Source organism: Hyaena hyaena, unplaced genomic scaffold (genome assembly GCF_003009895.1).
Source record: "Hyaena hyaena isolate Hyena2069 unplaced genomic scaffold, ASM300989v1 scaffold_289, whole genome shotgun sequence".
NCBI classification, from domain to species: domain Eukaryota; kingdom Metazoa; phylum Chordata; class Mammalia; order Carnivora; family Hyaenidae; genus Hyaena; species Hyaena hyaena.
The window spans coordinates 275,788-292,278 of NW_024080920.1; the positions used below are offsets into that span (position 1 = coordinate 275,788).

The following is a 16,491-nucleotide window of genomic DNA, read 5'->3' on the forward strand; positions in this document are numbered from 1 at the left end:
TCACGGTGGCGGGACGTCCTGGTTCAGCGCACTCACAGACGTCCCGGCTAAACTCCGCTTTCCGGCTGAGGCGCGTTGAGGCAGGGCCCTTCAGGCCCCGCCCCTATGAGGCGTGCGCGGCCCCGCGGCTTTGGCGCGCTCCCGGCCCGCGCGCCATCTTGGCTCCAGATCGAATTTGAGGCGTGCGTGGCCGGGGCGGTGAGAGCTAGAACGCAGTGGGGTGGGGGCCCCTCGAGGTAGGGGGAAGAGAGGGGAGGCTGGTTCCTTGGTCTCTGCGGCTTGTCGAGCTTTGGAGTCCTCCCGTGGCGGTGGGGACGGCCGGGCTCTGGACCTCACTCTAGGAGTAGCCCAGGCAGCCCTCCGCAACAAGCCTCTGCTGCCATTTCTGAGGGATCTGGGCTGGGGGCGTTGACACTGGGAATCTCAGGGTGAAAGGTGCTTGGCCCTATCCTGAGGATATCGGGGTGGGGGAGGGATTGAGTTCTGTTTGAGGAGCATATGGACGAGGGTTCTTGGCTCTTTCCAGGGAGCTTGGAGTGTAGCAGCCATTGCGAGCAGAGTGAGGGGCCCTTGTCCCGGTCTTGGAGAGCGGTGGGTGAGGAGCGCTTGGTCTTGTTTTCGAGAGTCTGGGGCAAGGGTGTAACCGGGGCCCAGGAGTGCAAGAGCACCTTGGTTTTGGAGGATCCCAAACAGACCAGATTCTGCCATTTCTGTCTGACAAAATCCGAAGGCAGAGAGCCAAGTGGTGGTGAAACAAAGTAATTTATTTCAGTAAGGCCAACACCGGAAACAGCTGCCTAGGCTCAAAGACTGTCTTCAAAGTGCTGAAAATACTTCTAGGTTTATATAAGGAGAATGTGAGACCAAGATCGGTCTGTAGGTGCAAGAAGCAGTAATGGGCAGGTTGATCATTGTCTTGGGACCAATCAAGGGGGTCTTGGTGGCATTAGAGCAGCTATTTTTGCTTGAGGGGTATTTTTGGTTCCCATCAAGGGATGCTTTGCCTGCAGGGTCATTTCCCTGAGTTAAAAGATAAGCTGGAGGGGCGCTTGGCTGGTCGGTAGAACATGCAACTCTTGATCTTTGGGGTTGTGAGTTGGGGCCCCACGCTGGGTGTAAAGCTTACTTAAAAAAATAAAACGTGGGAAGAAAAAGATAAACTAGAAAGAACTTTATTAATTAGAAAGTACAGATTTAGGTAAAAATGGAGGTTCTCGAAGTCCTTGTTTAAGGGCACAGGCCCTGTCCCAAGGAACTCAAGATGAGAGAGGTTCAGTCCCAGTTCTGTGGAGCTTGGAATGAGGGGGCTGGCCCCTATCCTAAAGAGCTCAGTGTTTGATGAATTTGGTCCTGTCGCAGGGACTCCAGGGTGGGGGGAGGGTTATGGCCCTGTCTAGAGGAATGGGGTATGTGGGATACAGCCCCTTTCCAGGGTAAAGTAGGCATGGTACCTGTGCTTAGAAGCCGGGGGTGAGGGGATATGGTCCTGTTCCTGGAAGTCTGGGATGAATAGGATCATATCCTGGAGAGCTGGGGTTGGGGGTTGGCCTGGGGCACATTGCCCATCATTCATCTAACACTTCCCTGCAGTGGGCCGTGAAATTCAGACACAACAGCAAGTGGGATGGAACACTACCGGAAAGCTGGCTCTGTGGAACTCCCAGCACCTTCTCCGATGCCACAGCTACCTCCTGATACCCTGGAGATGCGGGTCCGAGATGGCAGCAAAATCCGCAACCTTCTGGGGCTGGCACTGGGTCGATTGGAGGGTGGTAGCGCGCGGCATGTGGTGTTCTCAGGTTCTGGCAGGGCTGCAGGGAAGGCGGTCAGCTGTGCTGAGATTGTCAAGCGGCGGGTACCAGGCCTGCACCAGCTTACCAAGTTGCGCTTCCTGCAGACTGAGGACAGTTGGGTGCCAGTCTCACCCGACACAGGCCTAGATCCCCTCACAGTGCGCCGCCATGTACCTGCAGTGTGGGTCCTGCTCAGCCGGGACCCCCTGGACCCTAATGAATGTGGCTACCAGCCTCCAGGAGCACCCCCTAGCTTGGGCCCCACATCAAGCTCCAGTTGTGGCCCACGACCCCGAAGAAGGATTCGAGACACTTGGTCCTGAAGATCTGCTGAGCAAACTATTCTCCAGGCATGAATGTCTAGGATGGCTTTTCCTTCCCTGAGAAGCCTCTGTAACTGCTCAACATCCCCAACAAGACTTGAATCCACAGAAGTGAGCCTCCCTACCCTGCTTCCTCTTCTCTCTGGTGTGTGAAAAAGGACTGCTGCAGTGACAGGTGTGCAGTCTTGGATGGGTTCTGGATTGCTTAAGAAGGGCTTACTCGGCCTTCTACCTACTGTGCTTCTGTCCCTTTTTCTGACAGAGATCCAGGGAGTGGTTAGGAAATAAAGGTTCTGCCTAATTATCTGATGAGCCTCTGCTTGACCTGCTGTGTGAAAGTGGGAATAAGGGAGGGGGAGTCCCTGCACCCCCCTCCCCCTGGTTTAGGGATATTTTTCTTTCTCTGCAGCATTTATTATGGTATAGTGGTTAAGGTCATGGTCTCAGGTAACAGACTGCCTGGATTTGAATCCTGGCTCTGCCGTTTGCTAGTAAGTTACTGCTTTGTGACCTTGGGCAAGTTACTGCTCTGCGCCTTAGTCTTCTTATCCATAAAACTGGATATACATAGTGCTTACCTCATAGGGTTGTTATGAAGATTGACTTTTTAAAATGTTTATTTATTTTTGAGAGAGCAAGTGGGGAAGGGACAGAGAGGGGAAGAAAGAATCCCAAGCAGGTTCCATGCGGTTAGCTCAGAGCCCATTGCAAGTCTCAATCCCGTGACGCTGGGATCATGACCTGAGCTGAAATCAAGAGTCATGCTCAACTGACTTAGCCACCTACACCTCCCAAGGATTTTTTTTTTAAGTTTATTAATTTTGAGAGAGAGAGAGAGAGAGCGAGTGAGCACACGAGCAGGGGAGGGACAGGGAGAGGGAGAGAGAATCCCATGCAGGCTCTGCACTGTCAGCGCAGACCCTGATGTGGGGCTCAGTCTCACATGCTGTGAGATCATGACCTGAGCCAAAACCAAGAGTCAGACGCTTAACTAACTGAGCCGCCCAGGTGCCCCTATGAGGATTAGATGTAGAAATATACACATATGACTCTTAGATACCACCTGGGCATATGGTGCTATATAAATGTTAATTGCTATCATTATTAATGACTCCACTTACAAAGATATTTTCTCCTACCTTAAAAATGTAGCTAATGAGGCATCTGGCTGGTGCAATTGGAAAAGCATATGGCTCTTGATCTCAGAGTTGTGAGTTTCAGCCCCATGTTATGTATAGAGATTACTTAAATAAATAAACTAAAAAAACAAAACAAAACAAAACAAAAGCAAGCCATAGCTCAGTCTCATATCTTCCCTCCAGGTCTCATCATTTCCTTTTTATCCCTTGGCTGCTCCTTTTCTGTCTCAACTTGGCCTTAGACTCAGACTCACATTGGTAAGGTCGGGGGCATGAAGAGAGAGGTAAAGATTGCAGTGGTAGCCAGGGGTCTGCAGGGACCAGAACAGAATTGTGGACAGTGGTAGACTCAGTGAAGAGTTGAGTCAGTTGGATCTCCCGCTGGATTTTGAGGTCTTCCCCAATGTTTCCAGTGAGTGAGTGTCCAGTCACTAGAAAAGCATAAACTTGGGGCTCTTGTGGGTTCACATTGTGGCAGGATGGGCCCATCAACTTGAAAGTGTTGAAGCAATGTTTGTCTGAGTCTAGGCAGGAGGGGTTGGATTGTTGGGAGAAATGGGGGACTGGAGGCCTTACTGAGGGCTTAGGGCAGGGATGAGGGGACCATAAGGCTAGAAGGCTGTGGTCAAAACTTTGAACACTGTGTTCTGTGCTTTCCAAGATAGGTTGGCCAGAGTGATGTGGAAGACCCTAAGGGAGGGGCAGTTGATGCAGATTGAGGAGATATTAAAGACAGGAACCCTCTGAGGAGTTGCCCAGTCAGGGAGGATCAAGGAGCATCTATCTACTACACCCCTTAGAGGCTGTGGCAGGGACACAAGGCTGGTGTCTTGCTACCAGCAACTGCCTGACTTTTCCCCATTCCTTGGTGCTAACTCAGGTTTTTGCTCCCTCCCAGCTTCTGTGTATTGCTTTTTCTCTAAGTATCTTCATTTGTGTATCTTCTACCATAAATAGCTGCCTGAGTGTCATTGTTCCCCAGAGCTTTGGGGCCAGGCTACTTGCAGACTGCTGATGTGTAGCTCAGCATCCCCCATCCTGATCCAGCCTGCCGTGGCCAGGGTGAAATAATCACATGGAATAAGCATGTGACCTGTGCTCAAGGAATGATTCAGTAACATGGTATCACAAGCTCTGGAAGTCCTAAGAGGGACTCCCATTTGGTCAGTTCATTAAGGTACCACCTAGCAACTCCAAGATGATGGCAGGGGTTATGTGTAAGAAACAGCTGGCGTCAAAATCTCTTGGAAGGAACAGGATCTAGAGCTCAGAGAATCAGGAAATAGGCCATAGGCTGAGAGAAGGATAACTAGTGATTCTGGGGCCTTTTCCCTCCTCCAGCACCCAATTGGAGCCTAGAGGAAAAATTTTAGGAAGAGACCCTTTAAGAAGATAGACCTTTAAGCGTCAGAAAGCTTGACCCAATGTAAGAGGGAGCATAAGAGTTGTATATAATTGCTGATTCAATTTCTTCCCATTTTCTCCTTAATTCACTCCAGTATGGCTTCTAAGTCCATAATTTCTTAGATAAGGTTATGCCTTGTCATGAAAGATAAGGAAATGGAGACCACTCTTTCAAGAAGTGGCATTGAATGGGAGGAGAGAGGTGATAAATAGTTGTACAGGAATGTGGGATGCAAAGTTTTTTATTTTAATGAATTAGAGATTTGAGCATGTTTGTAGGTTAATGGAGGAAGCTAATAGGGAAGAGATTAAAGAGGCAAGAGACTGTGGATAACTTATAGAATGAGACTCTTCAGGTGGTAAAAGGGAATGGGACCCAGAGACATGGAGGTATGGGCCTTCCAAAGGGAAGGGGAGAGATGACTCCCTGTAAATTCCCAGGGAAGGAGTTGAAGATGGGTATGCATGCGGGTGAGTGTGGAGGTGAAGGTGGGACAGGAGAGAGTTCAGAAGGTCTCTATCTCCTCTTGAAGCAGGAATCCGGCTCTGTTGCTGAGAGTGGAATGAGGAGGCTGGTGGGAAGGAAGTATGAAATCGTTGTTGCAGGAGAGATAACCAGGGGTTACAGGAGGATGACCAGGCAGGGCTAAAAGCCCAGCTGAGGCTGGTGACCATGAACTTGTAGTTTTATCAATCAAGGTGTGTGAGCTCTAGCAGCATCCTTAGGAAAGATGAGGACTTCGAGAAATCACTGTCACATTCTTCCAGACTGAGGTTAAGACAGGCAGGAATGATGGAAGAAGAGTGAGGAGACTAGCAAGATGTAGTGAAGGATCAAGGAATCCAAAGTGGGTCAGGAGAGAAGTGAAGACAGGGGAAGGAGTCACTGTCCTGGAGGTCCCTATGAAAATGTCTGGGGTGGGATGGGATGCGATGGAGTAGTTGAGCAAACTAGGACAGAGCATTGTGGCTATACCCATTTCTAGGGCTGTTGTACCAAAGTATCACAGATTGAGTGACCCAGAGCAACAGAAATTTGCTGTTGCACGGTGTTGGGAGACTAGAAGTCTGAAGTCAAGGTGTCAGCAGGGCCATTTCCCCTTTCTGAAACCTATAGGAGAATCCTTCCTTGACTCATCCTAATTTCTAGTTTGCTATCAGTCTTTGGCCTTCTTGGCTTTTGGATGTATCCACTCCAGTCATTCATCTTCACATTTCCTTCCCTTATGTCTATTTCTACGTCCAATTTTCTTCTTTTTATAACGACACCAGTTGAGGTGCCTGGGTGGCTCAGTCAGTTAAGTGTCCGACTCTTGGTTTTGGCTTAGGTCATGATCTCACACCCCACATCAGGCCCTGTGCTAACTGAGCCTGCTTGGAATTCTCTCTTCCTCTCTCTGTTCTTCTCTCCATGCACGTGTGCATGCGCTCTCTCTCAAAATAAAAATAAGTAAGTAAGTAAGTAAATAAATAAGGACACCAGTCATATTGGATTAGGGCCCACCCTAATAACCTCATTTTAACTCGATTACATCTGTAAAGATCTTATTTACAAATCAAGTCGCTTTTTGTGATACTAGGGGTTAGGACTTAAACATATCTTTTATGGAAGGAGATTATTCAACAGTAGTTAAAGGATGAGATGGAAGAGTTGCGGATTTGAAAGTTTTGGTTATGGGCATGAAAGTGGATAGCTGAGTGGCCTGGAGGGAAAGTCACTGAAGATGAGGTTGAGGAATTAAGAGGCTGGGGAGGGTGGTGGCATGTATTTTGGGGGCAGAAGGGGGGCATCAAGGTGGGCAATGGGGTCATCCAGGATGGAATGTGCTGAGCATTCTCACTGCTTGCCTTAGAGGTGGCGAGCATAGTGAGTTTGTTCACCTTGAAATGGGGACTTAACACAATCTGACAGGAGGGGTTATATACCTTCCACATGCAAGCACACAACAAATCCCTCCATTTTTACTTCCTAGGTGTCTCCATTCCCACAGCCTCTGTTATTTTGTGCCCCTCATTATCTTGCAGCATTCTCCTTAACTGGTTTCCCTGCTTCACTCCTTTCTGAGCTCCCCTCCAAATCAAGCCACTAGCTTTTCCCTTTGTTTAGAATGCTCTTCTGACAGATACCTGTGTGGCCATCTCCCTTCCTTCTTAAAGCCTTCATTCAGATGTCACCTCAGCAAAGGCCTATTTTGCCCAATCTATTTAAGACTGCAGGCAAGCACTTTTCTCCCCGCTTCATGAGAATGTAACCTTGGAAAGGGCAGGAATCTTTGTGTGTGTGTGTGTGTGCAAAAAAGTGATTTTATTAAACTTTAGGGACAAAACCCATGGGCAAAAAGAGCTGCAAGGAATCTTTGTTTTGTTGATTAACGTAACCGAAGGATCTTGAACACTGCTTGGCATATAGTAGGTGTTTGATAAATTGATGAATATTTTAATACAAGAATGAATGGCTATTGAGCCTCCAAGTGTGTGGCCATGCCCTCAGCCTCCCCATGTCCAGATTAGAGGAAAAAATCCAAATTAGTTCACTGGATAGTCTTAAGGGACCCCCTTGCTTGGTCACTGCCATGGCTTTGTCTGTCTTTGGCCTAATCCCCTTGGACTTGGGCTCTGGGCACACTAACACCTTATTCTTCCCACGTGCCATGAGATTTTCTGCCTTTGAGCCTTTGCTCTTGTCATTTGTCTGCTTGGAACCCATCAAGAGTGTTCAAAGGGCACTAGTAATAGGCTCTGAGCACTTGTTCCTGAGGACCTATCTCTCCACTCCCCAACCCCTCTCAATTTGGGATGAAGCCTGATTCTGTAAGGTGCCTCTGGCTCGGACTTTGGTCTTTGCTCTGGGAAGGTGATGTATGGTTGCACTTCTGAATATGGGCACAAGGTGGCAGCATTTACAAAGGGATAGCCCATCCTATTGCGGGGTTGTACAGGAGCCTCAAGATTGAGACACTAGTCTTAAGCTTGAAATTTGGCCGTCACTGGGCTCAGAGATCTCTCATTTGTTCCACAAACAGCTAGTGATCACCCATAATGTGTCAAATATAGTCACTAGCTTCAGAACCTCTAGTCCCAGCTATACCCACATATATAGATAGTTTCACTATTGGTATGATAAGTACAGAGATTTGGAAAGTTCATTAGACTTTCAGGAGTTCAGAGCCCCTCCATCCAGTCTTTAGGAAGAGGCAAAGCTTCAGAGGAGAAGAGATGATGCATGTGTAGAATCTTGAAGAAGCACTAGAAGTATAAAGGACATTCTTGGTAAAGGGCTGGCACGAATGAACTAAGTTATAAAGGTGAGAAGAGCACAGAGAAGAGCTCATCACTGGAGCATGAAGTTCAAGGCAGGGAATGTGAAGAATGAAGCTCAGAGATGGGTGGGGGCCAGACTGGAAGGGCCTGAGTGTCTGCCCAAGGAGCTTGGGCTTTGTCTTGAAGGTGATGGAGAGTCACTGAAAGCTTTAAGGAAGGAATGATGTGGCATTCATATTGGTGTTTTAGGAAGAGCTCTGGCTGCTACAGTGTATAAAATGGGTTGGGGGCACAGGCAGGAAGGGCAGTGAGGAGGTTGCTGTAGGGATCCATGGGGAGATGGTGAAGCCAAAATTATGGCTGAAACAGGCCTTAGAGAAGCCCCTCCCAGCTACAAGGGCTTTCATGGCCTGGCACTTTGAAAGAGTTCTTGGCCCTAGGCACCCTCTTCCCCACCATTTAAGCCACCTCAGCCCTTCTGTTTCTGAGGTTCCTTTCGGCTCTACCTTAGCTCCCCTGGTTATTCTGGTTGGAACCAGTGTCTCTGTCAGTTTCCATGTGGGGCCCACAATTTCCTAGGTCCCACTCTGTTGGGAGTTCTTTCAGCCTTCAGCTCACCCTACATCCCAGCCTCCCTCAGTGTGATTCTTTTCATGCACATCCTTCTTTGACAGAAATACCAGATAAATGTGTGACTGAGGGGCCTCCTCCACCAGGGCTGTCACTCTCTGCCGTGGTCCCCCACCCCTGCCAGCATTCATATGAACACATGTGTGGGTACCATCGACAGGGCTGAGGCTGAAGGAAGGGCATTCCTGGCAGGCAGAGGGTTATCACCTGAGGAAATGTCTGGAGGTAGGAAAGTACAATGGAGTGTTTGGGGAGCAGGGGGAATGTTGTTAGCAGGGTCTGGAAGGGACTGGTTAGGGCCCTTGACGTTAGGCCTGGAGCCATGACCATGTACTGCAAGCAAGAGGCCCCACAGCCAGGTTTTAAGCAGAGACTAGGAGAGTCACCTTCATTCAGTCTCATGAATATGCACAGAAACCTGTTGAATTATGCAGACTGAAAGGATGTAAATGTATATGCAAATTTGCTGCTGCCCTTCTTGTTGCTATGGAAACCAAAGAATAGCAAAGGGGGGCCCAAACCCTGGGGACACCAGACTGGAGAGACTGGAGACCAGGAGACTCTCCTCTGTCACCTGCTTTTCCCTGTCCCGGTGTTTTGATCTTTTTCTTTGCCTCACTCTGTCTTTGTCTCCATGCTCTTTCTTCCTCTGCCCCTCTTGATCTTTCTGTCTCCATCTCTATTTATCCTTCCTGTTTTTTTGTTTCTGTCTCTCAGTCTCTGAGTTTCTATCTGTCCATGTGTGTATATCTTTGACTCCATGTCACTGTTGCTCTATGACTCTGAGACAATGTTTCCCTGTGACTTCATGTCTCCCCTTGTCTTTGTCTGTGTCTTAAATTCCATGGCTCTCCCTCCTTCTGCATCTCCCTGTCTCCATGTCTCTGACTCACATCTTTTTTTCTCTGCATCTCTATTTTTGTGTCTGACTCTAATTGTGTCTATTTCTTAATCTCTCTTCCAAGTTCTTTCCCTTCTCTTTTCACTCTGATTCTATCTCTGAACTTCTTATTCCAATGCTTGTCTCTCTCTGATGGGAAGGACAGGAAGCTGCACATCTGTTCTTGACTGATGGCCCAGCCACCTGCATGTTCCAAGATTTCTAGGTGCCCTCCCCACATAAAATCCTGTTTCAGGTCTGGCCCCTGTCAGTGTTGCCATAGGATCCCTGTGACAGGCCCACTCTGGCTGCCAGTACACCAGAGATGCTGTTCTAGCCTCTGCCTTCTGTGTGACCCTGCCTAGTGTTTGTCTCTCTGGATCTGTAGTCTCATCTCTCTCTCCTTGAAGCTGGTGGCCATCTTGAGGCAATGAGGTGTAGAGAATAGGGAACTGAGAGGTGAATCTTAGTGGTTCACCCATCTGGCCCTCTGCCCAAGGGCTGACGTGAGGGGCCTGGCTGATGCCCAGGTATGGGGGTGTCTAGGGCTAGTTGAGACCAATCCTAGCCCCCAGAGGAGACTTCTTGCTGATCCACAAAATCAAGCAGCAGCCTATCCACAATCTATCCATGCTTCTGCCTGTTGCAGCCTTAAAAATCCAATTACCTGTTCAGGGTCCTTTGTTTGCCCCTCTGCCATTGGGTTTACATTTATAGAACATCTATTCTACACCATGCCTCTGCCTTCACAGGTCCACAGTGATAAAGAAATGTCATCTGGACTTTTTGCATCCTCCCCCTCCCCCTAAGAAGGCGCTCTTTGGTCCAGGTGGAAGAACACAGACTCTTCAACCCCCATAGCTTCCTATCCCTGGTGGGTTCATTTGGGGGTGTAAAGCATATGCAGCTGCAAAAGTCATGGATCAAGTTTAGGAAAAACAGAGACAAGAGAAACTGGATCTATGGAGGCAATATGTCTCCATACAGGGTTTGGGATGTTGTGTGGGAAATTTAGGGCAGGACTGAGGGTGAGGGTGGGCCAGAGTATTTTGAGGGCAGGTAAGCTACCCTATGTAGAGGTGGAAGCTTCTTTCAGTCCTGGGCAGGATGCCTTACCTCCAGGCAGGCACTAGACATGGGGGATCTGGCTGAGGCCCAGGTGTGGGGGCAGTCAGAGCAGTCAGAGCAAGCCCCCTCCTCTAAGAGACTGCCAATCTAAGCCCCCAGCTCTCCTGTCTCGCCAGAAAGGACACAGACATAATCACTCTTCCCACCAACTGTGATTCACCCATGTTCAGGCCCAGGCGTGATCATGCTGTCAGGAATTCCATGTTTGAATTAAAAACCTCCCTGGACACCCTACCCCACCCCACCTGGGCTAGTTGTGCCAATGGGGGTTGGAGCAGGGTCAAACAAGGCTGTCTGGAGGACTTTAGGCAAAGCCACACATGGAGAGAGAAAAAGGGATTGGGGAAAGATGGAGAGTGAAAAAAACTGAAAACACTGATGGGTAGAAAACTAAAGCCAGCAGATGAAGGGGGCTCTGGTACCCACCAGGCTGGTACTGAACACTTGACTGGATTATCTCATTTAACTGTATCCTCACAATAGTCAGAGGCAATAGGCACTGTTATGATCCCATTTTACTCCTGCGATAATTGAGGCATAGAGATATTCAGTCATTTCCCTGAGGTCACAAAGCCAATAAATGGTGAAGTAGGTATTTGAACCTTTCAGTCTCATTGAAGAGCCAAGAAGAGAGACAGACATAGAGACAGAGGTTGGGACAAATTCCCACACCAGCACTCATGGCAAATCTCGGAATCCTGGGATTATCAGGCAGCTGTGCAGGGGAAAGCCTTCCCACAGGCCAAAAAATATGCAGCTTCCTATCCTTTCAATCAGAGACCGGGACTGTGACAGAGAAACATAGAGGGAGAGAGAGACAGAGACATCAAAGTAGGGAGAGAGATGGAATTCTGTGCCACAGGATTCCTTATCTTTCTTCTTTCTGCCAGGTGTGCAGCCTGTCCTGCCCCTGATTCAGATCTAGTCCAGCAGACACCTTGCTTTGGTGAGGCCCAGGCTTTGAGAACTATTTTTTAAAAATGCATTTATTTTGAAAGAAAGTGCATGGGAGAGGCAGAGAGAGAGAGAGAGATTGAATCTCAAGCAGGTTCCACACTGTCAGCACATAGCCTGACTCAGGGCTCAAACTCACGGACCATAAAATCATGATCTGAGCCAAGATCAAGAGTCAGATGCTTAGCCACCTGAGCCACCCAGGCACCCCCCCAACACACACACAAATTTATTGAGCACCTACTAGTAGAGAGGGACTCCTGCTCCACATATCCTACCTCTTTGTCTTTCACTATTGAGAAATCTTTCCGATTGTCTAACTTCGGGCCCCTAGGATAGGTTCTGCAATAAGGGATCAAGATTAGAATTTGGGGACACTTCAATATGGAGGGTTAGCCTAGCCAAGTGCAGAGAAGAGGCCCCTGAGGGCTAGCTTTGGGTACCTTCTGGTTGGAGGCCCCTTCTAGTTGGTTTGGAGAAGAGGTCATGGCTCAGCTGGTGGGGCCTAGAGAGCTGAGCTGTCAGCAGTAGGGAGGATAGGGTTGAGAAGAAAACCAGGAACTATCCTGAGGGAGCCAGGGAGTTGGCGTTATGGTTTCTAATGTTTTAACCCTGGTTTCAATTACCCCCAGGGTCCCCAGAGTTCCTTGACCGTTGTGGGCTCCCAAGCTTGAGGAAGGCTCAGGACCCTCCTGGGAATGCCAGAAACTAGAGGCTCAGGGATAGGAGTCTGGGGGCAGGGGAGCATTTCCATCCTCTTCTTCCATGTGTCTGGCTGAGAGACGCTGCCAGACCAAGCAGGGCTCTGGGGACAGCAGGGAGGCTGGGGAAGGAGGGGCCTACACTCTGCTCACAGGCTTCTGTGGAGGGTCTGCATCAGCCAGCTCCTTAGCACCAGCTTGGTCCCATTGGCCTCAGCCCAATCCTGGCTGCTAAAGCCCAGAGCTCTTTCTTGGCCTCACCAGACTCCTTTTTGGTCTTGTGACAACCCTGACTCCTGGCTTTCCTTCTGCCTCTGGGGCAACCACACCTTCCCTGCTCACCCTGTTTTTTAAAATTTATTTTTTATTTTTATTTTTTGAGAGATAGAGACAGAGTACAAGCAGGGGAGGGGCAGAGAGAGAAAGAAACACAGAGTTGGAAGCAGGCTCCAGGCTTTCAGCTGTCAGCAAAGAGCCTGATGCAGGGCTTGAACTCACAAACCAGGAGATCATAACCTGAATTGAAGTCAGATGCTTACCCAACTGAGCCACTCAGGCATCTCTCTGCCCACTCTATTTTTTTTTTAAATGTTTTTTAAATTTATTTCTAGGAGAGAGAGAGAGAGAGAGGGAGTCACAGACTGAAACAGGCTCCAGGCTCCGAGATGGCAGTCAGCACGGAGCCCGACGCGGGGCTCGAACCCAAGAACCGCGAGATCATGACCTAAGCGAAAGTCAGATGCTCAACAGACTAAGCCACCCAGGCGCCCCTGCCCACTCTGTTTTTTGATCATGGTTCCTAGGGCTTCAGCTTCAATTCTTTCCTCCCTTCCTCCTCCCTCTCATCATCTTTCTCCCTGCTCCTGTGATCTATCTTGTTACTTTCCAGCACGTTCAGAGTGCCCAGATCAGCCCGAGGCCTTAATGAATGCCCGTACAACCAGCAAGAGCCAGTTATAGGGGACATTAGGAGCTGAACAGGGACTGCACACTTCCAGCCAGGTGGCCCTCTCTCACCTTCTGTGTTCTTCCCATCCTTGTCACTGCTGGGCATCATCCCACAGTCCCTTCAACTCTGTGGATATGTCAAGCCCCAACTCTCTCCAGCTCAGTGAATGGCACTATCATCTCCCAGTTACTCATGCCAAAAACCTCAGAGTCATCTGTGCTTTTGTACACAATGTTCCCTCTGGGCCTGGCACATAGTAGGTGCTAATAAATGTCTCTTGAACTGAACTTAATTCCATTTTCTCTCTTGGACTCCCATCTGCCTCTGTCTGTTTTCCTGGGTCTTGGTGTCTCTGGCATTCAATCTTTAATCTCTAATTTTTCTCTGTCTTCTGAATCACTACAATTGAGTTTCTGAGGGAGAAGCTGGAGCTTCTTTTCTTTCCTCTGTCCCTGCCTCAGGGAATCACAGGCTGGCTCTGGAAATGGAGCCATGGGAGATGAAGGGAGGAAGCCAATCTTGGGGTCATGTGGGCCTCAGTCCTATTTGGAAATAGGGAGGCAGCTCTACAGCAGCAAGGACCAAGGTCAGACTCTGGGCTGGCACTGGAAGGAGACAATCCTTTGAAGACATATGCCTTCCATGAAGAATTGGGGGAAAAAAGGATCAAGACGAACTGGTGTGGGAGAAAGGGTAGGTGCTTTGTGCTTTCGAGTAGGGAATTAGTTTCATGCAAAAATTTTACAACACAAAATGAAAAAAAACCCTGCATCTGTGATTTTGCAAGTCCTTGCTCCAGCCTTCAAACACACTTGGTGTCCTAAATCTTGACTTCTCTGTCCTCTTTTGTCCCTCTCCCCACCATCCCTTCTGATTCCTCTTTTCCTTCCCTGACCATCTACTGCTCTTTCCAAACTTATCCAGACCTTAGGATCACTGAGGGAGGGTCCTTGGAAGAGCAGATGCTAGACTAAGTGTCCAGGGTCTGTTCTCTGTGTATAGGGCAACACAGGGGTTCCTCTGTCACGGGAGCAGATGGAGATGAATCTGAGCCCTCCCCTCCCCCCTCCCCCAACAAAGCCCTGTTCTCTCTTCAGCCCCAGGGCCCTGCCCCCCGTCAGGTTGGAGGTCTCCCTCCCACGGGTAACTGCAGACACCTCTTTCCTGGCTGCCCCACCTCCAGCCTTAGCCTTTCCCACCACCCTGTACAGCAGCCTCAGTGATCTCACTAAAATGCAGATCTGGTTATGTTCCTCACCTACTTTATGCCTTTTGAGGCTTGTGTGGCCTTGGCACTAAAAGCTCTTCGGGATGTGGGTCTCTGAGCCACTCAGGCTATCTCTCAGTCTGCCTTCTGCCTTCTGGGTCTCTGCTTAATCCCATACTGGATACCAAATCCTCTTTGCCATCCCTTGAGGATGCGACCCATTCAGATAGGCTCCCTCTCCTGTGCCCTGGGACTTTTCTCCTCTGGGTCAATGTTGTCCTGCTTGCTTACATCATTCATTCATTCAACATTTATTTAAATCTAGTTCGAATGTTAGGAGTATCTGTTCTATGCCAGACCCAGCTCTAGCGGCCACAGGGCTGCCCTTATGAACTCATAGGCACCACACAAGTAACTAGGTAGTTTAACATCACACAAATTACTATAAGGAAAAAGACTATGGCACTATGGGAGAAGACAAAGGGGCTTAGTCTAGGCTTCTTTTAGGTGACATTTAGGCGGTCACCTCTTGCCTAAAAGGGTCATGGATTCAGACACAGTACTCTGTCATGGACAAATTGTATACTTGCCTATTTTGTTTAGTATCCATCTTCCTTGACTAGAATGGGAATCCCATGAGGACAGGGGATTTTTGAGACAAAAAAGTAAACAGTAAAGTACACAAACCTTAAGGGTACAGATCAGATTTTGACCTATGTGTCTACACTCTTGAACCCTCCCCCCAGCAAAGTTAAGTACAATTCTGACTTTTATCACCATAAATGAGTTTTGCCTATTCTTGAGCTTTGCATAAATGAAATTATTCAATATGTGGTACTCTTTTCTGTTTCTTTTTTTTTTTTTAAATATTTTTATTTATTTCTAGGAGAGAGAGACAGCGTGAGCAGGGGAGGGTCAGAGAGGGAGACACAGACTCCGAAACAGGCTCCAGGCTCTGAGCTGGCAGTCAGCACAGAGCCCGACGCGGGGCTCGAACCCACGAACCGTGAGATCGTGACCTAAGCGAAAGTCGGACGCTTAACCGACTAAGCCACCCAGGCGCCCCTCTGTTTCTTTAAAAAAGATTTTTTTCCTAGTATTTATTTTTGATAGAGTGCAAGCAGGGAAGGGGCAGAGAGAGAGAGAGGGAGACACAGAATCTGAAGCAGGCTCTAGGTTCTGAGCTATCAGCACAGAGCCTAACGCAGGGCTCGAACCCATGAGTTGTGAGATCGTGAGCTGAGCTGAAGTCGGACACTTAACCTACTCGGCCACCCAGGGGCCCCCATTTCTTTTTTTTTCTTTGCTTGACATTTTGTCTGTGAACTTTATCCATTTTTGTTCTGTGTAGCCATAGCTGTTTTTTTTTAAATGTAACTATATCATAATCTATTCATCTATTTGGGTTGCTTCCAGCTTGAGACTATTATGAATAAAACTGCTATGAACATTCTTTGTGAGGTAACAAGGTACATAGATGTTCAGCTTAGTAGATCCTGCCAAACAGTGTTCCAAAGTGGCTGTACCAACTTATAAACGTACCAGTAGTGTGTGGAGTTCTAGGTGCTCCATGTCCTTGAGAGGGCAGGGCTTTTTGTCTGTTTGCTTCATTGCTATATTCTATCATTTACATCACTATTTGGTACATAGTAGATGCTCAATATATACTTATTGATTGTCTTATGAATGGGGGAGCCATGTGCATTCCTGGGGCCCTGCTCTGGCCCAGGCACTAACTTGCTGTGTGACTCTGGGCAGGTGACTCCCCCTCTCTGAGTTGTTCCCTCGTCTGTAGCATAAGGGGACTGACAGTGGAGGCTTTACCTTCCAGTGCCAACTAGGCACTCTGGGAGCTGGACACCTGTTCATTCATTCACTCCACTTGTGTCTGTAAGGTCCTACTATGTACCAGGATGGTGAGGGTGTGATCTGTGACATACCACTAACAGCCTCTTTCAGGTCAGCCAAGACTAGAGGTCATTGCCCATCTTGTCCCCAACTCATCCTTCTGGAGTCTGTTCTTCCTTTTTCTGTCCAGCCCTGACCCCAGGGGGAGGGGGTCTGGACTGAGCATGTGGATGGAAAATGTGATTAATAATCAAAAAAACATCCAAGAGGAAGA

General features: G+C 48.5%; 1 protein-coding gene across 5 annotated transcripts; it reads left to right on the forward strand.

The window, feature by feature from the left end:
- Positions 1-134: 134 nt before the first annotated feature.
- RPP25L (ribonuclease P/MRP subunit p25 like) lies at positions 135-2,428 on the forward strand. 5 transcript variants are annotated; one of them, XM_039247030.1, is made up of 2 exons: positions 135-198; positions 1,591-2,428. In XM_039247030.1, the coding sequence occupies exon 2, from the start codon at positions 1,625-1,627 to the stop codon at positions 2,114-2,116; it is 492 nt and encodes a 163-aa protein (XP_039102961.1). In that variant the 5' UTR covers positions 135-198; positions 1,591-1,624; the 3' UTR covers positions 2,117-2,428. The 5 variants fall into 5 exon arrangements, with proteins under 5 accessions (XP_039102961.1, XP_039102962.1, XP_039102963.1 ...); XM_039247031.1 differs by having other exon boundaries at positions 147-236; XM_039247032.1 differs by having other exon boundaries at positions 158-182.
- The last annotated feature ends 14,063 nt before the right edge of the window (positions 2,429-16,491 follow it).